This window comes from Crinia signifera, chromosome 6, assembly GCF_055691185.1.
Source record: "Crinia signifera chromosome 6, ASM5569118v1, whole genome shotgun sequence".
In the NCBI taxonomy this organism is placed as follows: Eukaryota; Metazoa; Chordata; class Amphibia; order Anura; family Myobatrachidae; genus Crinia; species Crinia signifera.
In genome coordinates, this window is record NC_139222.1 from 25,569,550 (window position 1) to 25,597,345 (window position 27,796).

At 48.0% G+C, this 27,796-nt stretch overlaps 2 protein-coding genes across 3 annotated transcripts in view; one reads left to right on the forward strand and one right to left on the reverse strand.

The window, feature by feature from the left end:
- Nucleotides 1–27,796, forward strand: part of LOC146009552 (uncharacterized) — a 485,071-nt gene that overhangs the window by 338,653 nt on the left and 118,622 nt on the right. The window lies entirely within an intron of this gene.
- Nucleotides 3,477–20,968, reverse strand: LOC146010180 (uncharacterized). Of its 2 annotated transcripts, none has more exons than XM_083151167.1 (5): nt 20,717–20,968; nt 11,232–11,331; nt 8,700–8,797; nt 8,405–8,606; nt 3,477–5,755 (listed from the first exon to the last, which is right to left on the reverse strand). In XM_083151167.1, exons 2-5 carry the CDS (start codon nt 11,278–11,280, stop codon nt 4,566–4,568), a joined length of 1,539 nt encoding a protein of 512 aa, XP_083007293.1. In that variant the 5' UTR covers nt 11,281–11,331; nt 20,717–20,968; the 3' UTR covers nt 3,477–4,565. The 2 variants fall into 2 exon arrangements, with proteins under 2 accessions (XP_083007293.1, XP_083007292.1); XM_083151166.1 differs by having other exon boundaries at nt 20,748–20,834.

Below are 27,796 nucleotides of genomic sequence, written 5' to 3' on the forward strand. Positions count from 1 at the left end.
AAGAGTGAAATCTCTTGTGCTGAATCTCCCGTTATGTATCTCTGGCACACATCTCTGCGTATGTAGGGCCCTTTACTGAATGAATCCAATCCTCATGGCAGCCAAGAGATGGTAAACACGAGGGTCAGGTGCTGCTCAAGCTATACCCGCACAGCGGTCGGCATAAAGCCGCCTGGCCGCTGTAGATGTTTGAGCAGGAAGCGAGCGGCACGAACCTGTGATGGAATGCAGGGACACTGAACGGCTCCAGAGGTTGTTGGAATGGATAGTAGGTAACGGCAGAGTTCGGCAGTTGGGAAGAGGTACCGGCTGTTGTTTAGAAGGGACAGGCAGTCCGGGTAGGAGATATACAGGAGATATGTGCTGGAAAACAGTCCTTGACGCGTTTCTCTGCTGTAGAGGGATAGCGGTTTCTTCAGAAGGCAGTATCTGTTCTAGTCTGTAAAACGACCCCGCTTAGGGCAGGCCAGGTACAAATTGACCCGTGGAGGGGTATGGATTTTTGCTATGTACTAGTCACTCTGTCTTTGTTGATTCTTGCTGTATTTATACCTCCACCATACTCCAACGATATTCCTAAAAATTGGCAGGCTTCCTTGCCCTTTTTCCAGGTACCCCTGCCCTGTGCCTGAACTAGACAGGTTGAATAGTTCATTTGTGGGCCATAGACGTACTGTGGGCCACTTCTCTGCCTTAATGGAGGAGATGGGCCTGGTTGATGTGTGGAGACTGAAAAACCCTCACACCAAACAATATTCGTGTTTCCTCTGCTTTCTCTAGGATAGACTCTGCCCTCATTTCCTGTGGATGGATTCCGAGAACTCGGTCTGTAGCATAGGAGACTATAGGCAATTTCAGACCAGTCCCCACCATCGCTGCAGCTAGCCATAGGGGGATCAGAGAGGCCAACCCTTCTGGAAATGGAATCCTTTCTGGCTCAGGGTTCGGGCTGGAATGTGCTCACTATAGGACATTTATATCAGGATGGGCTCTCGAAGACACATTTTTGCTCGGCTCAATTTAGCACTGACCCTCCAGGACTCCCCTCTTGAAAAGCTCCTGCTCTCCCTGACCCCTAGACACTCAATATCAGTGGTGTACTCATCGCTACTCCGTTCGTTCCATGATAATACCATATATCTTAAGTCACAATGGGAAATGGATACGGACCCTCTTTCAGAGGAGATATGGGAAGATTTGGGGTCTCTACGACCACTATGCCTTATCCATAGATTCAGCTGTACTACAAAGGGTGTACATTACCCCTATCCGTCAGATGAGAAGGGGGGGAAGTGGAGTAAAAGTGACCGAAGTGTTGTTCTACGGATGGCACATTCTGGCACTTACTGTGGTCTTGCCCTGTACTTGCCTCATTCTGGACTGACATTATACATGGAATAATTTCCACCAGAGTCCTGATGCAGGCATTTACCACCAGGTGTGTTTAATATGTTGTCTTCAAAAGCAGCCAATAGACAACTGTGCACAGAGATATAGGGTTGTGGTTTGTGGTGTTGTGTACACTCCTTACATCTAATGCCTGCATTCCTAGTTCTATTTGTGTACTTTGTTTTAGGTGCAATGTTAATTTTACTGTATTCTTGTATATTGATTTGACGATGTGTGAGCAGCAGGCAAGACTCAGGACACAGGCACGCGGATAGGATCTTATTCCCTGTATTAGTGTATAAGCTACACTTACACTTTTCTAGGTAGACAGTAATAATATAGCGAACAGGTTACGTTTTGTATTGTTTTCGGTTTTTATATGCATTAAATCCAATCACAACTATTGAATTAAAAAAAATAAAATAAAAAATAAAAAAGGAAGTAAGCAATCCGAATTAATGGCAACATTTGGAACATCTCAGTAACTTACTGCCTACATACATTATCAGTACTTACGGTACTTGTGAATTATCCGGGGGCCCGATGTTGAATTTGTATTACAGTACATTAAGAATACGATGCGACGCAATTTCCCTTGAAATTTCCTTGAAGACAAAATCGCGTCGCATTGTATGGTATACAATGCGACGCACCGCGATTTTAACCCATCCCGCCCAATTGTAATCCCGCCCTCTGCCACATCTGGCAGAATTTCACTCCGAGGAAGTTTTGTCAGGAGATAACAAGTGGTTTGCTGTGGTGCTGTGTATGAGACTTTTCCTGAGGTGATTTTTCAGGAATTTTCATTCAATTTCTTTGGATATTGGCCCATTTTGCCCCTTTCATCCTATTTGACGGTATGGCTTTGCCGGGCAGTATCTTCAGCCTCCCCAAGACGGAAGAGGATACTGTGAAGTTCATGCAGGACAATGGGCTTCTTCCAGCGACAGCTACCTGTCCAAACGGACACCCAATGCGCCTGTCCGTGAAGGAGCGGAAATGGCGCTGCTATATAAAATGCTGTGGCAAAAAGCAAAGTCTGCGGGCCTCACTATTTTACCCTGGATGCAGACTTCCATTTATGACAATCCTCAGATTTATTTTCTGCTGGTGTCCATAGACTTCTGTGACAAACATTTGAATATCTGCAATAAGACGGCTATCTTCTACAACGCCTTGATGCGGGAGGCGTGTCAATGCGACCTCATGTCCCAGCCTCAACGCCGGATTGGTGGAGCAGGCAAAATTGTGGAGATAGATGAGTCGCTGTTCGCAAAGAGACAAGCGAATGTCGGCAGAGTTCTCCCACAGCAGTGGGTCTTTGGAGGAGTGTGTCGCGAAACAGGGGAATGTTTCATGTTGCCTGTGGAAAAGAGAGATGCGACGACCCTGATGACCGCAATTGCAGAGCACATCGAGGCTGGCACTACAATTGTAAGTGATTGCTGGCGTGCCTACAATACCGCAGAACTTGAGCGTGCTGGATACAATCATTTGAGGGTGAATCATAAATATAACTTTGTGGACCCGGACACTGGAGCACACACACAAAATATAGAAAGACTATGGGGGTGTGCAAAGTGGCGTAACAAACGCCAGCGGGGCACAGCCTGCCATCACCTTGACTCTTACATGCAAGAATTTGTGTGGCGAAAGTGCCTGGCGAGTGACAGCCCATTTACACGCATTCTACATGCACTAAGTTTGTTAGTGAAGTAATTACGCCTATTAATGATTGTATGCTATGTGTTCTTGTTGTTCTAATTTATTGCTGATATATGATAATTACAGTTATTCCTTAAATTCTGTTGTCCTTAATGTGTCAGATATGAATGATATTGATGAATGATATTGGATGTTCACAACCAGGCCACTATCAACGCAAACCCGAAGCGTGGCGAGCCCCGCGAGGGGACGCGAACACCTGTGAAGCCCGTGAGGGGACGCGGATAGCTGTGAAGGTGTCGGCGTGCGCTCGCCACGCTTCGGGCTCGGTGGCTCGCTGCGCTCGCCACACTTTATATTCTCGACTCCACGCCGACGTGGACAGTGGGGGTATGAAAAGGTCGGAGGACGCGTACCGCCGCCGCTCGCCACGCTTCGGGTTGGCGTCATTAGTGAGGTGGCGTTAACAATGGGGGTGGGATTTCACTTTTTTGGGGGTTTTGGGCATTTTTACATTGAAATAAATGTAAAATTGGGTCTCAGGGACCATTTTACACTGATTCCAATGTTAAAATCGGGTCCACTGCTAAAACCGGGTCCTTCTCTCGTCGCATCGCATGTCATTTGGTTAACACACGATGCGATTTTTCGGACCCGATCGGGCGCCCGGATAATTCACAAGTACCGTACATACAGAGCAGTATCACACTCATTCCTATATCAGATTGCTGGGACTAAGGGGACCAAGAGTTATAACCTGGTACCAGCTCCCAAAGTGCTGTATATATATATATATATATATGCATGGGACCGCGCATCAGACCCAACTGCATGTCAGGGAGAGGCGTATTAGTCCGATTTAACAGGCCGATTGGTCGCAATCGGCCCAAATCGCCTCAGTGTATGGGCACCTTGACACATCATACAATAGGGCCCAGAGTATAAAAGAGAAACAATGTAATTGTTAGGGGCCACACTCATTGTTGTATAAAGATGGTTATATTATAGGTTCTCATTAAGTACAATCTCTTGTGCAAAACAGATTAAAGCAGATGCTAAAAAGGACGGTTCTAGTACAACATGTATATTACAGAGTAATAATAAGGAATAGGCAATATAACAGCTCATACCTAGAAGACTGCATACACATGGTTCTACCCCTATCTCTGCTCTGTATCATGGTCTGTAGGAGAGGTCCACAAATGACAATGGCCGTACGTAAGTTGATTGACAGGCGCCGGGCATCTGGGAAAACGCTGGTGGCTCCCAGCCGTTGGGAGGGAGGGATGCTGACCATTGATCATCAGTGGTCCCGATCTCCCCACAGCCATCGCACTGCCGACAAAGTCTCATTATGCGGCGCGGCACATGGGGGATTAATTCCATGGTCTAGCTCATTTTCTCTTTATACAGCTGCGATCACATTTGCAGCCGTGCACATAGGCAAGCTCTTACTTGTGCAGGGCGGCACTTACCTGATCACTGGGCTCAGACAACTCACAGCAAATCAATTAGGTCTGAATTGGGCCCCAAGTACATGGAAATGGTTGCTCACCTGTGTGAATTCTCACATGTCTAATGAGATTTGATTTGCGGGTAAAGCATTTCCCACACTCAGAACATGGATACGGCTTCTCACCTGTGTGAGTTTTCTCATGTATAGCAAGATTTGATTTTTGAGTAAAACATTTCCCACACTCAGAACATGGAAACGGCTTCTCGGCAGTGTGAGTTCTCTTATGTGAAGCAAGAGCTGATTGGTTAGTAAAGCATTTCCCACACCCAGAACATGGAAATGGTTTCTCACCTGTGTGAATTCTCACATGTTTAATGAGATTCGATTTGTGGGTAAAACATTTCCCACACTCAGAACATGGAAACGGCTTCTCACCTGTGTGAGTTCTTTCATGCATAACAAGATCTGATTTCTGAATAAAACATTTCCCACACTCAGAACATGGAAACAACTTCTCACCTGTGTGATTTCTCAAATGTTTAACGAGACTTGATTTCTCGGTAAAAGATTTCCCACATTCTGTACAAGGAAATGGTTTCTCACCTGTGTGAATTCTCTGATGATTAATAAGATCTGATCTCTGGGTAAAATATTTTCCACATTCTGTACATGGAAACTGCTTCTCTCCTGTGTGAGTAATCTCATGTGTAACAAGATGTGATTTCTGAGTAAAACATTTCCCACACTGAGAACATAGAAATGGCTTCTCACCTGTGTGAGTTCTCTTATGTGAAGCAAGAGCTGATTGGTTAGTAAAACATTTCCCACACCAGGAACATGGAAATGGTTTCTCACCTGTGTGAATTCTGATATGGTTAACAAGATCTGATTTATAGGTAAAACATTTCCCACACTCAAAACATGGAAATGGCTTTGTAACCGAGTGAGTTCTCTGATGTCTAATAAAAACCGACTGATTTATAAAACATTTATCACATTCAGAACAGGTAAATAGGTCAGCACCTGTATGAGCTGTTCTATGTGTAGCAGTATCTGAGTTACCAGGATAACAGTCCTCAGGATTAGAGGTATCAGGTGATGTATCTGCACTGTGAGGCACTGGCTGTATATTTAGGGTAATGGAGGCGTCTTCTGGAGAATCCTGTGTGATGTTATCTTCTGTTTTATAATCTGGAGACAGAATAAGACGTCCCTCCGAGGTATTCCTGCTTCTGTGTCCATTTGCTGGAAATAACATACAGATATAGAGATATCGCTCTTCCCCTTTCCCCTCACCCATTTCATACTATTAGTGAGAACAAGTTATTCCGTTATAAATACTTTCCTACAGTTCTAAATATCATGCAGCAAATAATGGGATTTATGTAGATGAGGTAACCCTGATTATATTAGTGCATTGGGAGACACTGAGGTATTGGCAGCCGGGCATTTTGAGAACATATTTGTACTGCGATCAGATCTGAATGAGGGCCATTATGCGAGTCCCTGGTAGCCCATTAGCCTACATAGTAGCCAACCCTGTTGCCCAGCCAGCATTACAGGACTGGAAGCCTCTCTCTTGTCTGTTTCATTGTTACACTGCAAATCTGTATTCACGGATCTACCAAATTATGGTTATATTTATACATACTGTAACCGGGGATATTATATTTGTATGATGACCGCCCAGCAGCACAGAATCTGTGGCACCCTATACATACTGTAACCATGGATATTATATCTGTATGATGACCGCCCAGCGGCACAGAATCTGTGGCACCCTATACATACTGTAACTAGGGATATTATATCTGTATGATGACCGCCCAGCAGCACAGAATCTGTGGTACCCTATACATACTGTAACCGGGGATATTATATCTGTATGATGACCGCCCAGGAGCACAGAATCTGTGGCACCCTATACATACTGTAACCAGGGATATTATAACTGTATGATGACCGCCCAGGAGCACAGAATCTGTGGCACCCTATACATACTGTAACCAGGGATATTATATCTGTATGATGCCCGCCCAGCAGCACAGGATCTGTGTCCACCTTTACATACTGTAACCAGGGATATTATATCTGTATGATGACCGCCCAGCGGCACAGAATCTGTGGCACCCTATACATACTGTCACCGGGGATATTATATCTATATGATGACTGCCCAGCAGCACAGAATCTGTGTCCACCTATACATACTGTAACCGGGGATATTATATCTGTATGATGACCGCCCGGCAGCACAGAATCTGTGGCACCCTATACATACTGTAACCAGGGATATTATATCTGTATGATGACTGCCCAGCAGCACAGGATCTGTGGCACCCTATACATACTGTAACCAGGGATATTATATCTGTATGATGACCGCCCAGCAGCACAGGATCTGTGGCACCCTATACATACTGTAACCAGGGATATTATATCTCTATGATGACCGCCCAGCAGCACAGAATCTGTGGCACCCTATACATACTGTAACCAGGGATATTATATCTGTATGATGACCGCCCAGCAGCACAGAATCTGTGGCACCCTATACATACTGTAACCAGGGATATTATATCTGTATGATGACCGCCCAGCAGCACAGAATCTGTGGCACCATATACATACTGTAACCAGGGATATTATATCTGTATGATGACCGCCCGGCAGCACAGAATCTGTGGCACCCTATACATACTGTAACCAGGGATATTATATCTGTATGATGACCGCCCAGAAGCACAGAATCTGTGGCCCCCTATACATACTGTAACCAGGGATATTATATCTGTATGATGACTGCACAGCAGCACAGAATCTGTGGCACCATATACATACTGTAACCAGGGATATTATATCTGTATGATGACCGCCCAGAAGCACAGAATCTGTGGCCCCTATACATACTGTAACCAGGGATATTATATCTGTATGATGACTGCACAGCAGCACAGAATCTGTGGCACCCTATACATACTGTAACCAGGGATATTATACCTGTATGATGACCGCCCAGCAGCACAGAATCTGTGGCACCCTATACATACTGTAACCAGGGATATTATACCTGTTTGATGACCGCCCAGCAGCACAGAATCTGTGGCACCCTATACATACTGTAACCAGGGATATTATATCTGTATGATGACCGCCCAGCAGCACAGAATCTGCGGCACCCTATACATACTGTAACCAGGGATATTATATCTGTATGATGACCGCCCAGCAGCACAGAATCTGTGGCCCCCTATACATACTGTAACCAGGGATATTATATCTGTAGGATGACCGCCCAGCAGCACAGAATCTGTGGCCCCCTATACATACTGTAACCAGGGATATTATATCTGTATGATGACCTCCCAGCAGCACAGAATCTGTGGCACCCTATACATACTGTAACCAGGGATATTATATCTATAGGATGACCGCCCAGCAGCACAGAATCTGTGGCCCCCTATACATACTGTAACCAGGGATATTATATCTGTATGATGACCGCCCAGCAGCACAGAATCTGTGGCCCCCTATACATACTGTAACCAGGGATATTATACCTGTATGATGACTGCCCGGCAGCACAGAATCTGTGGCTCCCTATACATACTGTAACCAGGGATATTATATCTGTATGATGACCGCCCAGCAGCACAGAATCTGTGGCACCCTATACATAGACAATGATGATTATGGTAAGAGGACAGAGATTGGAGGGAGCTATTGTGTAACGCAGATCTCTGGGCTGGTAGCAGACAATGAACTAATGTGCGGAAGAGAAGGACAATAACAGGGGCTGATGGCTCACTCCCCCACTGGGCAGATACATTCCCCTCATTAGTCTGTACTGACAGAGGAGGGTCTGTGACTCTCTAATCAGTGATTATTCCTCACCTGTGCTGATATCTGTAGGGATTTCCTCTTCCTTACACTGCTGGTCACCCCACACATCCATCTCTTCTTCTCCTTCTGCATCTTCTACCTTAACTGCAGTCACATCCGTCTCTTCTCCTTCTGTATCTTCTGCCTTAATTTCAGTCACAATCGTCTCTTCTCCCTCTGTATCTTCTATCTTAATATCAGTCAGGCCTCCACCCTAAATAAGAACAGTAATATATTAGTGTATGAGACACACACAGCTTCTCTACAGATAATGTAGTGAGAACTCACTATGGTATATACCACTTACCTGATCCTCCTGTGGGGTCCTGGGAGTCTCCTCTGTACAGTGCTGGGAATACAGAGGATGGGGACATCTCTCTGGGGTATCTCTGTTAATGGGCCCATCTGTAGGAGACACGCAGTGACTGAGGACATGGTATATATGTGATTATCCTGGGAATACAGAGGACGGGGACATCTCTCTGGGGTATCTCTGTTACTGGGCCCATGTGTAGGAGACACGCAGTGACTGAGGACACGGTATATATGTGATTATCCTGGGAATACAGAGGACGGGGACATCTCTCTGGGGTATCTCTGTTACTGGGCCCATCTGTAGGAGACACACAGTGACTGAGGACATGGTATATATGTGATTATCCTGGGAATACAGAGGACGGGGACATCTCTCTGGGGTATCTCTGTTACTGGGCCCATCTGTAGGAGACACGCAGTGACTGAGGACATTGTATATATGTGATTATCCTGGGAATACAGAGGACGGGGACATCTCTCTGGGGTATCTGTTACTGGCCCCATCTGTAGGAGACATGCAGTGACTGAGGACATGGTATATATGTGATTATCCTGGGAATACAGAGGACGGAGACAACTATCTGGGGGATGTCTGTTACTGAGCCCATCTGTAGGAGACACACAGTGACTGAGGACATGGTATATATGTGATTATCCTGGGAATACAGAGGACGGGGACATCTCTCTGGGGTATCTCTGTTACTGGGCCCATGTGTAGGAGACACGCAGTGACTGAGGACACGGTATATATGTGATTATCCTGGGAATACAGAGGACGGGGACATCTCTCTGGGGTATCTCTGTTACTGGGCCCATCTGTAGGAGACACACAGTGACTGAGGACATGGTATATATGTGATTATCCTGGGAATACAGAGGACGGGGACATCTCTCTGGGGTATCTCTGTTACTGGGCCCATCTGTAGGAGACACGCAGTGACTGAGGACATTGTATATATGTGATTATCCTGGGAATACAGAGGACGGGGACATCTCTCTGGGGTATCTGTTACTGGCCCCATCTGTAGGAGACATGCAGTGACTGAGGACATGGTATATATGTGATTATCCTGGGAATACAGAGGACGGAGACAACTATCTGGGGGATGTCTGTTACTGAGCCCATCTGTAGGAGACACACAGTGACTGAGGACATTGTATATATGTGATTATCCTGGGAATACAGAGGACGGGGACATCTCTCTGGGGTATCCCTGTTACTGAGCCCATCTGTAGGAGACACGCAGTGACTGAGGACATGGTATATATGTGATTATCCTGGGAATACAGAGGACAGGGACATCTCTCTGGGGTATCTCTGTTACTGGGCCCATCTATAGGAGACACACAGTGACTGAGGACATGGTATATATGTGATTATCCTGGGAATACAGAGGACGGGGACATCTCTCTGGGGTATCTCTGTTACTGGGCCCATCTGTAGGAGACACACAGTGACTGAGGACATGGTATATATGTTATTATCCTGGGAATACAGAGGACGGGGACATCTCTCTGGGGTATCTCTGTTACTGGGCCCATCTGTAGGAGACACACAGTGACTGAGGACATTGTATATATGTGATTATCCTGGGAATACAGAGGACGGGGACATCTCTCTGGGGTATCTCTGTTGCTGGGCCCATCTGTAGGAGACACACAGTGACTGAGGACATGGTATATATGTGATTATCCTGGAAATACAGAGGACGGGGACATCTCTCTGGGGTATCTCTGTTACTGGGCCCATCTGTAGGAGACACACAGTGACTGAGGACATGGTATATATGTTATTATCCTGGGAATACAGAGGACGGGGACATCTCTCTGGGGTATCTCTGTTGCTGGGCCCATCTGTAGGAGACACGCAGTGACTGAGGACATGGTATATATGTGATTATCCTGGGAATACAGAGGACGGGGACATCTCTCTGGGGTATCTCTGTTACTGGGCCCATCTGTAGGAGACACGCAGTGACTGAGGACATGGTATATATGTTATTATCCTGGGAATACAGAGGACGGGGACATCTCTCTGGGGTATCTCTGTTGCTGGGCCCATCTGTAGGAGACACAGAGTGTCTAAATATGCGCTACATGTGTACATATCAGATTATCTCCAGTAAAATGGTCATGAATCCCGTAGTCTACAAGGTGACATTACCAACATTTCTATGTATCTCTTTCCATATATCTTGCTGAGACCACTGATCCTGAATGGTTTCCAATCAACTCTTTCCAGAGATCCCAAAGTTCAAACGCAAAAAAAAAAAAAAGCCTTGGCCTACGGGAATAATTATACTACATACTAGTAGCTAGTTAATTAGGACAATGAACACATAGAAGCCAATTTTACACAATGATTTAGATGTGCCAATAACAAGAAATGTGCCTATAGGAGCAGCAGGAACACAAGGGATATGGTAATGTAAACAGACATCTCTAGGTTGTGCAGACCCGAATATATATATATATATATATATATATATATATATATATATATGTGTAAGTGATTATTACTCACCTGTGCTGGTGTCTATAGGGATTTCCTCCTCCTTACACTGCTGATCCATCTCTTCTTCTCCCTCTATATTCTCTACCGTAATATCACACAGATCTTCCCCCTAATAAAACAATAAATAAAATCACACACATCTTAATATTACTTTTTCTAAAATGTAATCTCTCACCTTCGGCTTCTATTCCTTGGTGTTTTTTCTCAAATATAAATCACATCGACCTTCTCCTAGAAATTTACAAACCCTTTAATTGTGCAGTGTGGAATGCAGACCCTGTAACAAACCAGCCTCCGTCTAGGTTTTCTTTCTCTTAAACAACCTCACCCCTCTGGCTATAGCAGAAACATGGCTCACACTAACTTCCGCTCTTGGACAGTCCCTATGGACTGACTATTAAAGGGATTTTTGTAAGAACTTACCGTTCGAATCCCTTTCTCTGATATGGTCCTGGTGACACAGCTCAACACTGGGATGTAGGAGGGTCCGAAGGAGCCAGGCACCTATCCTAAAGCTTTAGAGGGTAGGCTCCTCCCCTACTGCATCCCGGACTCTTCAGTTCAATCATTCAAAGCCACTGGAATACATTAACTCAGTACAAACGCCTGCACATATTATATGCACATTTTATAACAGTAACTGTTAACTTTTAACCATTTTAACATGAACATCATGAAACTTCTGGCATACTTACTGAGCGTAAGGGAGGGATCGCTGTGTCACCAGGACCATATCAGAGAAAGGGATTCGAACAGTAAGTTCTTACAAAAATCCCTTTTTCTCTTTCAATGGTCCTGGTGACACAGCTCAACACTGGGACGTTCCAGAGCCGGTCCTTTGGGTGGGTACGCTCAGGTCTGCAGCTCTCAGCACTTCTCGCCCAAATGATGCGTCGTCCGACGCGAACTCGTGGAATCTATAGAATTTGGCAAAGGTATGAACAGATGACCAAGTGGCAGCCCTGCAAACCTGCTCAGCTGTGGCCCCATGTCAAACCGCCCAAGAGGTGGCAACTGTCCTGGTGGTATGCGCATTTATTCTGGCCGGTACAGGCCTTCCCACTTTGGTGTATGCAAAAGCTATCACAGATCGCAACCACCTAGCAATAGTCTGCTTAGATGCAGGCCAACCAATTTTGTGTATGTCATACAACACCAACAAGGTGTCAGTCATTCTGACCCCCTTAACTCTGTCCACATAAATGCGTAAAGCACGCACAACATCCAAATTCCTCAACTTATCCCTTTTCTTAGAACCCTCTGGGGGTTGAAACACAGGTAGAATTATCTCCTGATTTAGATGGAAGGCAGAGACTACCTTCGGCAAAAACTGAGGCACTGTCCGAAGAACTGCCCTGTCGTCATGAAAAATTAAGAAAGGAGATTTGCATGACAAAGCTCCTAACTCTGACACCCTCTTAGCTGATGCCACTGCCAACAAGAACACCAGCTTCCATGTGAGAAACTTAAGGTCCTCAAAGGTTCAAAGGGTGCCTTCTGAAGGCATTCCAAGACCAGTGACAAATCCCAAGGCGCCACTGGTTGTTTGTATGGAGGTTTCAACCTAGATACCCCCTGTAAAAAAGTCTGAATTTCTGGTAAAATAGCTATCCTTTTCTGGAAATAGATGGACAAGGCCGAAATCTGCACCTTCAATGACTGAAGGCTTAGGCCCGATGAAAAACCATCCTGTAAGAATTCCATCATTCTTGATAGCTTAAAATGAGATGTGTGAGCCTTTCTTCTCTCACACCATCGAATGTAAGTCTTCCAGACTCTATAATAATTTGCCGAAGATACAGCTTTTCTGGCTTTTATCATAGTCTGTACTACTGCCTCAGAAAACCCTTTCCTTTTCAAAATGGCGGTTTCAATAGCCAGGCCGTCAAAATCAATCGATCGGAATCCAGGTGATTGAATGGGCCCTGTCTTAGAAGGTCTGGCCTCAGAGGTAGACGCCATGAGTCCACAGACAACCTCTGAAGCCTCGAGTACCAAGACCTCCTTGGCCAATCTGGGGCCACTAAGATCACCGGAACCTTCTGCCCCTGTATTTTCTTCAAAAGTCTCGCTAACATTGGTACTGGTGGAAATGCATAGAGGAAATCTCCCTGCCAGTGAATAGTCATGGCATCCACTGCCTCCGCTAGTGGATCCCTCGTTCTGGCATAGAACCTGGGCACCTGATGGTTGAACCTGGATGCCATCAGGTCCACATCCGGAGTTCCCCACATCAAAGTGATCTGGTGAAACACCTGAGGGTGTAAGCTCCATTCCCCTTCCTTGAGCTCCTCCCTGCTCAGGAAGTCGGCTTCTATATTCTCTACTCCTGGAATGAATATAGCCGATACAGCTGGAACATTCTGTTCCGCCCATAGGAAGATTCTGGACACCTCCCACATGGCTAATTTGCTGCGTGTACCTCCCTGGTGATTCAGATACGCCACAGCTGTGGCATTGTCGGTCTGAATCCTCAAAGGGAGGTTCAGTAACCTGTCTCCCGCCAAGGAAATCACTTTCCAGACAGCTCTCAGCTCCAAGATGTTGTTTGGCAACACTGATTCCTCCGCCGTCCACAGGCCCTGCAGCCTGAGATCCAGGACTACTGCACCCCAGCCCCTGAGGCTGGCGTCGGTAGTTACTACCAACCAGTCCCAGGTCTGTAATGACGACCCCACTGAAGGGAATCTACTTCTGTTTCAAGGAGTCTCGAGTGTCCGAAGACAGCACTATCATCTCCGACTTTATGGTCAGAGTGTTTCCTGACCAGGCTGACAAAATGTTCCATTGGAACACCCGAGAGTGGAACCTGGCAAATTGAAGCGTCTCGAATGACGCCACCATTTTCCCCAGGAGCTTGAGGCACCTCCATACTGAAATGCTCCGAGCTCTGAGAATCTCCTGGACTAAGGTGAACAGATCCCTGGCCTTTGCCTCCGGGAGAAATACCCGATGGAGATGGGTATCCAGTATGACTCCCAAGAATTGGAGCCTCTGTGATGGTACCAACTGAGATTTTTGTAAATTTAAAATCCAGCCGTGAGCCTGCAAAAAACTGATGGCCTCTGCCAAGTGACTCTGAAGCATGGCTGCTGACTCTGCTTTGAACAGGAGATCGTTCAAATAGGGTATTACTGTGATTCCCCTGAGCCTCAGCACCGCCGCCATCACTGACATTATCTTTGTGAATACCCTTGGCGCGGTTGCTAGCCCAAAGGGTAACGCCCGGAATTGTAAATGCAGGTCTCCTATAGCAAACCTCAACAAGGTCTGATGCTCCGGGTGTATAGGGACGTGCAGATATGCGTCCTGGACATCCATGGACGCCAAAAATTCTCCCTGGTCCAGACTCAAGAGTACTGACCGTAGGGACTCCATTTTGAAATGGTCTACCCATAAGTGAACATTTAGGGTCTTCAAATTTAGTATTGGTCTGAAGGATCCGTCTGGTTTGGGCACCAGAAACAGAGTGGAGTAAAAGCCTTTCTTCCACTCTGTCCTGGGAACCGGGGTAACCACCCCTTTCTCCAAAAGTGAGTGAGCTGCTCTCACAAGAGCTGTACGCAGCAGCGCTTCCTTTGGTAAGGATGTGGGGATGAACCTTTTCGGAGGTGGACCTCTGAAAGGGATTTTGTAGCCCTGGGTTATAATATCTAACACCCAGGAATCCTGGTCTAGAGAAGCCCATGCGTCCCTGAAGTGTGTGAGACGCCCCCCCACCTTTATCACTGTCGGGCAAAACCCCTGACAGTCATGCGGAGGGTTTGTCCTCTCCTTTGGAGGCAGGCTTCTTGTTAAAGGAACCAAACTTGGATTTTTGTGTCTTGCCCCTAGAGGACTGAAACTTTCCCCTGAAAGACTGTCCTTGAAAGGACGCACCACCTCTAGGGGAGGGCCGAAAGGACGGCCTAAAAGCAGAAAATCTGGATGTCTGCTTAGCCGAGGGGGCCGGCAGAAATGTACTTTTGCCGCCCGTGGCCTGTTTAATAATTTCCTCTAGTTCAGTTCCAAATAGTAACTTCCCCTTGAAAGCTAAAGTTTCTAGGGCCTTTTTGGACTCATTGTCCGCTTCCCAGGCCTTAAGCCAGAGCACTCTCCTGGCATTAATAGAGACTGTGGACACTCTGGTCGCCATTTTAAGAGCTTCCTCCTCTGCTTCCACCACATACTCTGCAGCTGCCTTAATTTTCTCTGCCAGCAGCAATGCACCAGGGTCAGCCTGCAGCATGGTGCATAATTCACCAGCCCACTCAATCATGGCCTTAGAGACCCAGGCTGAAGCAATAAGGGGGCGTAGGGTGAATCCCACCCCTTCAAACATAGCCTTGAGGTTACCCTCCAGCTTTTTATCCACAGAATCTTTAAAAGCTGCACCGCCCTGTACTGGCAATACAGTAGCTTTGGACAAACGTGCCACTGAAGCATCCACAACTGGGACCTTTTCCCAGAGCTCCGCATGAGACTCTGGCATGGGGTACAGACTAAGGAATCTCTTAGGCATCTGTAGCCTCTTATCAGGAGTTTTCCAAGCCCCTTCCAACAATTCCTGTAACCCCTCATCTGAAGGAAAAGTAACAGCCTCCTTCCGCTGTCGCTTAAAAACACCTTTAACAGGAGTCTTATCCTCCACAGACAGTTTTAAAGCCTGTTTCACAGCTACAATAAGATCCTCTATACCAGCAGAAGAGGTCTCTTCAAAATCATCACCCTGATCCCAGGGGATGTCAGTATACGCTCCCTCCTCCTCATCTGCCAAAGTAGGCATAGCATAAGACCTTTTAGGGGTCCCTGCAACATCAACATCCATTTTGTCTAGTATTTCACTAAACCTGTTGATCCCCTTAGCAGTATCCTGCATCACCTGAATAAGAGCAGGATCTGCCTGGGTAAGAGGCAACGAGCCAGAAGACTGCTGAGATGATGGCATAGGTCTCTGTGATTCTACCAACACATCACTCTGCCTGTCCAAAAGCTGCACCAAAGCGTTCACAGACCTGCCTAGGGCACTGGCCCACGCGGGTTCAATCTGCTCTGCCCTATGGGGTTCACTCCCCATGGGTCTCACAGCAGCGCAAGTAATACATAAGCCCCCCTTGGCCATCTGCTCTGGGACAAATTTCTGTGTGCATGCATTGCACGCGCTCAGTGCAATAAGGGCTCCCTCCCCCAAAACCACAGCCTGATGCTCAGACATGATGCAAGTGAAAATATATATATATATATATATACAGTGCAAACAATGTACCAGCGTTTATACAGAGTCAATGCACCCAGTCACTTAGCTGTCTGTTGGTTTCAGATGCGGGGAAACGATGCCCAGGAAATCCAAATCACTCTGCCAGGATCAGTAAGCCAGCTCAGCTCCGCTGCAAGCGTTCTGAAAGGCGCCAAACACAGAGTGAGGGAAGAGACCAAAAGTCCCTGCTGCTGCGGGGTCCGTGACTTTTGGCGCCAACCACCCCCAGTCAGCTGCTCCCTAGGTAGGATTTCCTAGTTCCAGTATCTCCCCCTCGACTGGGGACCACTTGGAACATGCCTGTCACAACGCTGCTGTCCTCTCATATAGGAGCTCAGCGTGTAAGCTCCGCATAAAATGGCCGCCGCCATCACGGAGCGCCTGTCCCCCATGATCCCCACCTAAACGTGGAGCCGGTTTCAGGGTACTCCGGAGCCCAGGCAGCTTCTTAATAGAAGCTGTAAGCACTGCACAGGGAGGCCAGACAGCGTCTCCCCTGTGCACAGTGAGCTGACAGGACGCGATTCTGTCAGCTCCTGCTGCGCTAGCAGTGTGAGGATTCACTATGAGAATCCTCACACTGTGCCTACCTAGCTAGGGTGAAAGTTAATAAAACAATAAAATTCCCTAACTACTCTAATTCTTCGGCTGCTCCTGCAGCCCTTTAGAATAGCACCCACTCCAGTGGGCACCTAACACGAACTGAAGAGTCCGGGATGCAGTAGGGGAGGAGCCTACCCTCTAAAGCTTTAGGATAGGTGCCTGGCTCCTTCGGACCGTCCTACATCCCAGTGTTGAGCTGTGTCACCAGGACCATTGAAAGAGAAATAGACATTGGGGTGGTCACTGCCTGTTTCTTTAGACTAGGGCTTATTTCTGATCTCTAGAACAGACTTGTCTCACTTGCAGATCAGCACCTTATCACCTGCCAGGTCTCCTCCATTACTAGAACCTCTCTGCTGAAGAACCCTCATATCAGCAGAATTCTGTGCGATTACACAACAACGTTCCCACCTCTCTGCCAAAGCTTCCCGGGTGATTGTGCACATCCTGCTCTTGTGATATATCAGTGCCGCAGCTTCACCAAACCCCAGCAACAGCCTCTCATCATGTGGTTCCCATTATTCTCCCCACTACTCACTGGTGTTAGTATAATAAGCCATGGCTGCCCATTAAAGCAGCACAATGCCTCATAGAAACATAGAATTTGACGGCAGATAAGAACCACTTGGCCCATCTAGTCTGCCCCTTTTTTAAACATGTTACCTCAAACCATATTTGATCCTTATTTTTTTGTAAGGATATCAATATGCCTATCCCAAGCATGTTTAAATTGTACTACTGTATTTGCCTCTACCACCTCTGATGGGAGGCTATTCCACTTATCTACTACTCTTTCTGTGAAGTAATTCTTCCTCAAATTTCCCCTGAATCTTCCTCCCTCTAGTTTCAGTGCATGTCCTCGGGTTCTGCTGCTCCTCTTCCTGTGAAGAATGTCTCCCACCTGTACCTTGTTAAAACCCTTGATATATTTGAAAGTTTCTATCATGTCCCCCCTTTCCCTTCTCTGCTCTAAAGTATACATATTAAGATCTTTTAGTCTTTCCTGGTACGTTTTGTGATGTAGGCCATGCACCATTTTAGTTGCCCTTCTTTGTACAGTCTCTAATGTATTTATATCCTTCTGGAGATATGGCCTCCAGAACTGAACACAGTACTCTAGATGAGGTCGTACCAATGACCTATACAGTGGCATTATTACTTTTTTATTTCTACTGCTGATACCTCTCCCTATGCAACCAAGCATCTGACGTGCCTTCTTCATTGCTTTGTTACATTGCCTACCTGCCTTTAAGTCCCCTGACTAGATCCCTCTCTTCCTCAGTAGTTTCCATTATAGTGCCATTTATACTATATTTAGTCTTTGGATTTTTGCAACCCAAGTGCATGATTTTGCATTTTTTGGCATTAAACTGTAGTTGCCATGCTCTTGACCATTCCTCTAATCTACCTAGATCATCAATCATTTGTTTTACCCCTCCTGGTGTGTCTACCCTGTTGCATACCTTTGTGTCATCTGCAAAAAGGCACATTTTACCCTCAATTCCATTTGCAATATCACCAATAAAGATATTAAAAAGCACTGGTCCAAGTACAGATCCCTGGGGTACTCCACTTGTAACCTTTCCCTCCTTTGACTGTACTCCGTTTACTACAACTCTGTTTTCTGTCCTGCAACCACGCTCTTATCCATTCAACTATCTTAGAATCCAATCCCAAGCTTTCAAGTTTATTTAACAGTCTGCGATGTGGGACAGTGTCAAAAGCCTTACTAAAGTCTAGATAAGCTACATCTACAGCCCCACCTTGATCTATTACTTTAGTCACCCAGTCAAAAAAGTCAATAAGATTTGGGTACTCTTTACCTAGAACGGCGCCCGTCGTGCTGATCGCGGGTACATTTATGTGCGTCCGCGACGCGACCGACGCGATGCCCGCGATTTCCCATTGAAACCAATGTTAAACTTTGAAATCGTGTCGGTCGCGTCGCGGCCGCACATAAATGTACCCGCGATGCCCGCGACGCGATGCTCACGATTTCCCATAGGAATCAATGTTAAAAGGCGCGATGGACCCGATTTTACTGTTAAATGGCTCAATCCACCCGATTTGGCCATAGGAATCAATGTTAAATGGGCCACAGAGCCCATTAACCCTTAAATGCCCCCCCCAATTTTTAACGCCACCCCACGATCCACGCCAACCCGAAGCGTGGCGAGGGGCGGCGGTACGCGTCCTCCGACCTTTTCATGCCCTACTATCCACTAGGGCGTGGTGTGAGAATATAATAGTGTGGCGAGCGCAGCGAGCCACCGAGCCCGAAGCGTGGCGAGCGCAGCGAGCCCCGCGAGGGGACGCGGATACCTTCACAGTTATGCGCGTCCCCTCGCGGGCTTCACAGGTGTCCGTGGAGACGCGGACACCTGTGAAGCCCACGAGGGGACGCGTCTACCTGTGAAGGTATCCGGCTGCGCTCGCCACGCTTCGGGCTCGGTGGCTCGCTGCGCTCGCCACACTATTATATTCTCACACCACGCCCTAGTGGATAGTAGGGCATGAAAAGGTCGGAGGACGCGTACCGCCGCCGCTCGCCACGCTTCGGGTTGGCGTGGATCGTGGGGTGGCGTTAAAAATTGGGGGGGACATTTAACGGTTAATTGGCCCTATTTGGGCTGTGTGGCCCATTTTACATTGATTTCTATGCCCAAATCGGGTCCATTGAGGCATTTAAGTGTAAAATCGCGGTCAATCAGGCTTTTTAACATTGTTCCCTATGGGAAAATCGCGGTAATCGCGGTCATCGCGGCCATCCCGATTTACCCGCGATTACCGCGATTTTTACCCATGACGACCGCGATTTCAATCGCTGGCGCCGTTCTAGGTAAAGAGTACCAAGATTTGTTTGACATGATCTTCCCCCAGTAAACCCATGCTGTTTTGGATCCTGTAAATTGCTGCCTCCTTAGGTGTACGCAAGATAGACCATCATTGGCGGCCATCTTGTACTCCTGACTTCCTTACATACACTGCCATTTACCACTGCTACCGATAAGCCCCTGACACCACAAAGTAACACACTTCCATCTCTCAGCCCTCCCACATCACCCCCCTACTAACATCAGTGCCTACTTCCTACTGTGCTACCTGTCCTCTCCATCCTGCACCCTCACATATCAGTCCATCCCTGTCTCCTGTGCACATCCCAGCCTTACCTATGGCCTCTCTATGCTGCAATAATCCCATCACTATGGGAGCGCGCAGTGATTACTCCTATACTGAGAACACACAAATCTGGTCCCAGCGCTCACAAGTTACTGCCCCATCTCTCACCTGATTTGCCCCCAGTGGTCTACACGTGGGCCATATGCAAGTAACCCCCTCTCTGTTGATTTTAGGCATGAAAGCTGTTGCACGAGACTCGTTAACCCTTGTAAAACTGAATGTCCTGAATAAGAAGCTGGAGCTTGAATAAGAAGCCTTGATATATAAGAGGAATAATACTGTGCCATAGGGGCCACACACTGCTGGTAACAAGCCTATGGCAGAGGGTGGGACCGGTACCCCAGTCACTGTATCGGGATATACAGCTACTAGATCCCCCCCTCAGCCCACGGGAGTCACATAAATACTGACTGACTGTGTATCCCGCTCCACCCCATCTCTTCTCCCACCACCGTCAGCCGGCACCTGCTCTCACCCGGACACAACAGTTACAGCAGGTTACACACGCCGCATTTCCGGGTAACGGGCTCCTCCATACGGCCGGAGTAAGCGTCCCCACGAGCTTCCGGGCTCAGCATTGCACGCTGCTTCCAGTATCCGCGTCTGGGCTCTGTGCCCCACTGTACTTCACGGCTCTGCGTTCCACCTTCTTCCGGGTTATGCGGTCCACTCTACTTCCGGATTGTGCGTTCCACATTCTTAGGAGGCCGCAGGGAGGACCCAGTGTTGTGTCCGGCAGCGTCAGGTAATTGTATCTAGTATTATTATTACATTATATTCTACTACTGTTATATAGGTGGCGCAGACTGTGGTGCTCCGTGGTTGTGATGCAGGCGGATCAGACTCTGGTGTCCTGAGTGTTATATAATATATATATGTACATCAGACTCTTGTGCCCTGTGACTGTAATACCAGACCCACATACAGGACCCTTCCCACAGGGACAGAAAAAAATACATACACAACATAAAAACGTACAACATACAACAGAATAATGCAAAGTGCATAATATATACGTACGTTCAGAACCGTGTGTATATTATGCACTTTGCATTATTCTGTTGTATGTTGTACGTTTTTCTGTTGTATATGTATTTTTTCCTGTGAGAGCCTGAAGGGGGACTGGTGGGCGCACCAGTGCATGCAGTGAGCCTGCATGGTAGCACCATAACTGTCCCTGGGCTTACGTTTTTCTTATCTGTTTTTTTTCATGTTTATATATCTTTTTGCATGTATTATGTTTTTACAGGCAAACCCATCCGCCAGCCAGCAGGGGCTGCTGTTCTGCTGAGGAGGTCAGACCAGCAGGACAGGTAGAACGCAGGAAGAACCAGCCGGAACGCACCAGCGTAGTTTCTGGCTTAGGTGAGCCGCGTACCCGGAAGTGCGGATGATAAGCGTGAACCCGCGACGGTGGGGGAGCCTGGAGGGACCCACTGGGGGTATTTAGTTGGGTAAGTGACTGTGATCTGTGCTTTTCTCTTGTGTGATTTGTGCCCTGAGGACGGGGTGACTCCCGAAAGCGCTTGGTGCGCAATACACAGTCTATTTTTTACCACAGTGGCTTCTTGGTTTATTTGAGTGCCTCCCACCTATTGGATTTGATATATATATCGCAGTCCAGCAATGCTTTAAGGTTCTTTAGTGAGCAATACAGTGTAACAGGAACAGCAATGTTTAAACACCGTAGTGTCGTCATCAGGCTTAACAAACAAGTGTGACAGAAACCCCTTTTGTCCCCCCCACACGCTTACCAGCCAGCGAAAAAGCCTCCCGCCGCGGCCGGTATTCTGATCCCGGTGACGTCATCATTCAGTGACATGTAATCGTCACTGTGTAAACAAGCGGGTTGCCGAAGGAACGCCGCACGCCAGCTCCCAGCCACTCGCCGTGCGCACGCTAGCTGTGTAACCACGGCAACCCAGCCATCAGCAAACAAACATTGAAAGTATCAAAACTTAAGAAGGTGCATCTCAACATTATTACAGTATGACAAAAAGTGTTGTAATCAAATATAGGTCACTACATCAGCCACCGTTATGCTAGTTACATGTACGCTATATTAACACAAATAAGCAGCAGCATGGTGACTCGTAGCTCCCGGTGATCCAGACGGTTTAATGTTCTCAGATGAGTAAATCTACTCCGATCATACTAATGTGGGGTACACACCAGGACGACATGGCCCAAAACTAGCCGATTTAGATACAATCTCGACCGATTCTATGGCCATGTTTTGGGCCATTTCGCTGTCCTTTTGATGCGATCCCGATCCGATGCGCGGTGGGTCTTTTCTGAGATCTGTGGTGTTTCTAGCACATGTCTGGTTTTCTTATCAGTGCTGATATACAGACCACATTGCTAGAAGCACTACTGCAGACAGCGACACCCCAGGCAGGGAAGAGGAACTGCATGGGTCTTCAAAGTTAGCGAGTGCTAGAATGAACACTAATACATAAAGGGGGGGGGGGGGTTCTCACATGTAATAGTCACACAAAGGGAAAGAATAAAAAGTCAAACATGGCACAAGTCAGTAACGTTCAGTAGCACACGCAGGGGGGGTTTCTGAGTACCCAGAACCCCCCCCAGGAATCTAACGGTGCTAGTCTGAAAGCTGAGGGTCCCCTCTTTCCATGGGTACACGAATTTTAAAAATCGGCCCTGGGGAACCGGAGATATCTGACTTCAAAGGAGTGGTCCCCATCCTAGCCTGTTAATTGCTCTTCCCAGTCAGATATTCAGGTATATTCCAAAAGCTGGGACTTTGAGGGACAATAGTAGCTTGTCTCTACTGTGCCCAGAACCAGAGATATCAGCCTTCCAGCAGCTGTTTACTGCTCCAGCTCCACACACCTGGTATGTAGTATTATATACTCGTTGGCAGATTGCTCTGCCTCCTGAACTCTCATCCCCTAGTCCCCAGTACCGTTTGGTAGGTGGGATTCTCTAGTTTTTAATTCCATTAACAGCTAAGAAATCTAGTTACAGGAACTGGAAATATCTGCAGTCAAGCAAGCTGTCCTCCCACCAGAAAATTCTGAATAATAAGCACACTCCACTATACACCCCTCCTCTGCATATTAAATATCCTCTACCACCCTGGAAGTTATGTATCAGGGCCCCTTCATTCAGCCCAATGCCCCCTTCTCCCACCCCATCTCCCACCATCTGTGCAGTAAAGGGGTAATTAGTGGAAATTACTGATCCAGGCCCTACATGCTGAGCGGTTGATATAATACCCCCTACCACCTGCGGGACATTAAAGCTTCCGCTCATAGCACCCCCTACCCCTACCACTGAAGGATCGGTTGGGGCCCCAATACATTGCTATGCCCAGGGGTCTACACTGCTGTTAAATATAAATATATATATATATATATTATTTATATACATTTGGTCTATCTATAATACTTTAACTGACTCGGCATATATAAGTGTCCATCTCTGTGCTTTGCTCCGCCCCTCTCTGGAAACCCCCTTCTGAAAATCCTGCGTTTGCCCCTGACGTTATGTAAACAGTAACTAACACTATACAGAGGATGGCACAGAATAAATAAAGGATCACAAATCAATATTTTTTCTTCATCCACCAGGTGTCACTGGAGTTACACTGGGGAATAGAAGGCGACCACAGGGAGCTTGGGCACTTTAAATAAAAGATTAGAGTGGCTGGCTCCTCCCCTTCTACTTCCCCTCTCAGGCCAGTCTTAGTTGTGCCCGCAAGGGAGCGGACACACTTTTGCTCACTCTGAGCAATACATTTATTTTTAAACAAGAAAACTTTTTTCTGCGCAGATGGACAGGCAGATAGTTGCTGCTCTTATCTGCCTGCTACATGGGAGCCTGGCGGAGGGAGCTGGCTGCTGCTGCTATGGTTTGCGCCCGGCTCCCTGGCTGAAGAGACCACCATCTCTGGAGCTGCAACGGGCGCCGCTCAACTGTCTTTTTTCTTCCAGAGGTACAGACCTTTTTCCAGGGGGTGTTATGGTTACAACCGCCCATACGTCCTCCTACGGCTTCCTGGGACCTGGATGTGGTCCTCCAGTATTTGCAAACCTCAGTGTTTGAGCCCTTGGAGGAGGTGGACCTTCGTTACCTCACGTGGTCGGTCGTACTTTTACTGACATTGGCATCTGCCAGGCGGGTATTAGAACTGGGGGCTCTTTCTTGTCGCTCCCCTTTTCTTCAGCTCCATGTTGACAGAGCAGAGCTCCGTACTACTCTGTCCTTTCTTCCAAAGGTGGTGTCTGCCTTCCACTTGAACCAGCCTATCGTGGTTCCAGCTTTTGCGGAGGACTCGCCAGAAGCAAGATCTCTGGATGTAGTTCGGGCTTTGTGAATCTATGTATCTCGCACAGCCTCCATTAGGAAGTCTGACTCTCTTTTTGTCACCTACGACCCTTCAAAGCAAACTCTTTCCAGGTGGATTCGGCTGACCATCCGTCAGGCCTACGTCACCTCTTCTCGGACTCCTCCTGCTTGTATCATGGCACACTCAACCAGATCGGTGGGTCCTTCTTGGGCGGCTGCTCGAGGAGTCTCCCTCCAGCAACTCTGCCGAGCTGCTACCTGGTTGGGCAGTAGAACCTTTGTGAGGTTCTACAGGTTTGATACCTTTGCGGCTCCAGCTTCAGTGTTCGGCCGCAGGGTATTAAGGGGATCTCAGTGCTCACCCACCCGGGTAGAAATCTCTGGGACGTCCCCAGTGTAACTCCAGTGACACCTGGTGGATAAGGGAGAAAGCGGGATTTTGCACTTACCGTAAATCCTTTTCTCCGAGTCCACAGGTGTCACTGGACGCCCGCCTCAGCGCTGTTCCTTTCTGTTGCCTTAGGGCATGTTCCTGCAGTGATCGTTCCCTTGGAGTTTCCCTGTTAGGGTTGCAACTGTTAAGTTATAATATTACGTTGTCTGTTGACTCTGTATGTTTGGATTTTCATTGTTTTTTACTCACTGTTTCTTCTTTACTTCTTGTATTGAATGATGTATGTGGTGTTAACCTACTCTTCGGAAGTGTGTTTTTATCTTCCCGCTCCCTTCCGGGCACAACCTTTACGACTGGCCTGAGAGGGGAAGTAGAAGGGGAGGAGTTAGCCACTCTAATCTTTTATTTAAAGTGCCCAAGCTCCCTGTGGTCGCCTTCTATTCCCCAGTGTAACTCCAGTGACACCTGTGGACTCGGAGAAAAGGATTTACGGTAAGTACAAAATCCCTCTATCTCCTATATATTTGGCTACATCTGTCACTCAAAGTGGGTGTCTGTGTCTATAACGCTCTGTTCCTGGACTTTCCTCTTAATGTGTGATTGCCTTCATCTGTGCTGAACACCTTTCTGAGAAATTAACCTGTTTAAAACAGGTGATGGCAATCATACATTAAGGGGAAGTCTAGAAACAGAGCATTGTGTCCCTCCTGGAGAGGGTCATGTTGGGAGGTATGTGACAGAGAACCAGCCCAGTGAGCCCACAGACAGTGCCAGACACCCACTGCCTTCCCATGTTGCCCAGCACTGCTACTCCACAGCCACCAGGTGAGCGCCCCCCCTCCCGCGATTTGCGGCAAAACCTCCCCCCCCGCGCGCCCCCCCCCTCCCGCGATTCGCGGCAAAAACACCCGCGACCCCCCCTACCGCGATTCGCTGCAAAAAGACCCCCCCCCCACGACCCCTCCTGCAATTCGCGGCATAACCACCACCCCGCGACCCCCCCCTCCCGCGAATCGCGGCAAACCCTCCCCCGTGACACACACCCCCCCCCCCCCCCCCCGATTCGCGTAAAAAACACCCCCCCGCGACCTCCCTCCCGCGATTCGCGGCAAAAAGAACCCCCCCGCGACCCCCCCTTGCACGATTGGTGGCACCCCCCCTGCGACCCCCCTCCCGCGATTCGCGGCACCCCCCCCCCGCAATTCGCAGCAGCCCCAGGATTAAATGGCACATGCAAAACACTGACATGGCTATGGTCGACAATGAAAAAGGTTGACATGAGTTTTTGAAGATTTATTTTTAATTTTTTCATATTCATTGTCATGTGTCGACATGGACACCAATGAAGTGGCACACTTATGTCAACATTTACATGTGTTGACCTTTCTGTGTTGATTTTTTCTTGTGGCGATTCGCGTCACACCCCCCCGCAACCCCCCCTCCCGCGATTCGCGGCACCCCCCGTGACCCCCCACCTCCCGCAATTCGCGGCAACCCCCCACCGGAACCCCTGTGAACCCCGCCCTCCCGCGATTCGCGGCACCCACCCCCGCGACCCCCCCTCCCGCAATTCGCGGCACCCCCCAGTGAATTCGCGGCAGCTCCAGAATTAAATTGCACATGGAAAACACTGACATGGCTATGGTCGACAATGAAAAAGGTTGACATGAGTTTTTGAAGTTTTTTTTTTCATTTTTTGAATATTTTCAATATGTGTCGACATGGACACCAATGAAGTGCCACACTTATGTCAACATTTATATGTGTTGACCTTTCTGTGTTGATTTTTTTCTTGTGGCGATTCGCGTCACACCCCCCGCAACCCCCCCTCCGGCGATTCGCGGCACCCCGGCACCCCCCCGCGACCCCCCCCCTCCCGCAATTTGCGGCAACCCCCCACCGGAACCCCCATGAACCCCGCTCTCCCGCGATTCGCGGCACCCACCCCCCGCAACCCCCCCTTCCGCAAATCGCGGCACCCCCCGCAATTCGCGGCATAACCACCACCCCGCGACCCCCCCCTCCCGCGAATCACGGCAAACCCTCCCCCGTGACCCCCCCGATTCGCGGAAAAAACACCCCCCGCGACCTCCCTCCCGCGATTCGCGGCACACCCCCCCCCCCCCCCGCAATTCGCAGCAGCCCCAGGATTAAATGGCACATGCAAAACACTGACATGGCTATGGTCGACAATGAAAAAGGTTGACATGAGTTTTTGAAGATTTATTTTTAATTTTTTAATTTTTTCATATTCATTGTCATGTGTCGACATGGACACCAATGAAGTGGCACACTTATGTCAACATTTACATGTGTTGACCTTTCTGTGTTGATTTTTTCTTGTGGCGATTCGCGTCACACCCCCCCGCAACCCCCCCTCCCGCGATTCGCGGCACCCCCCGTGACCCCCCACCTCCCGCAATTCGCGGCAACCCCCCACCGGAACCCCTGTGAACCCCGCCCTCCCGCGATTCGCGGCACCCACCCCCGCGACCCCCCTCCCGCAATTCGCGGCACCCCCCAGTGAATTCGCGGCAGCTCCAGAATTAAATTGCACATGTAAAACACTGACATGGCTATGGTCGACAATGAAAAAGGTTGACATGAGTTTTTGAAGATTTATTTTTAATTTTTTAAATTTTTTCATTGTCATGTGTCGACATGGACACCAATGAAGTGGCACACTTATGTCAACATTTACATGTGTTGACCTTTCTGTGTTGATTTTTTCTTGTGGCGATTCGCGTCACACCCCCCCGCAACCCCCCCTCCCGCGATTCGCGGCACCCCCCGTGACCCCCCACCTCCCGCAATTCGCGGCAACCCCCCACCGGAACCCCCATGAACCCC

Excerpts from the sequence above, each read along its gene's own strand:
- LOC146010180 (XM_083151166.1), bottom strand. The coding sequence starts at position 20,819 with ATGCTGAGCCCGGAAGCTCGTGGGGACGCTTACTCCGGCCGTATGGAG. Across the intron at positions 8,607-8,699 it reads GGACCCCACAGGAGGATCAG|GGTGGAGGCCTGACTGATAT; the intron begins GTAAGTGGTATA and ends GTTCTTATTTAG. Across the intron at positions 5,756-8,404 it reads CCCTACAGATATCAGCACAG|CAAATGGACACAGAAGCAGG; the intron begins GTGAGGAATAAT and ends TGTTATTTCCAG.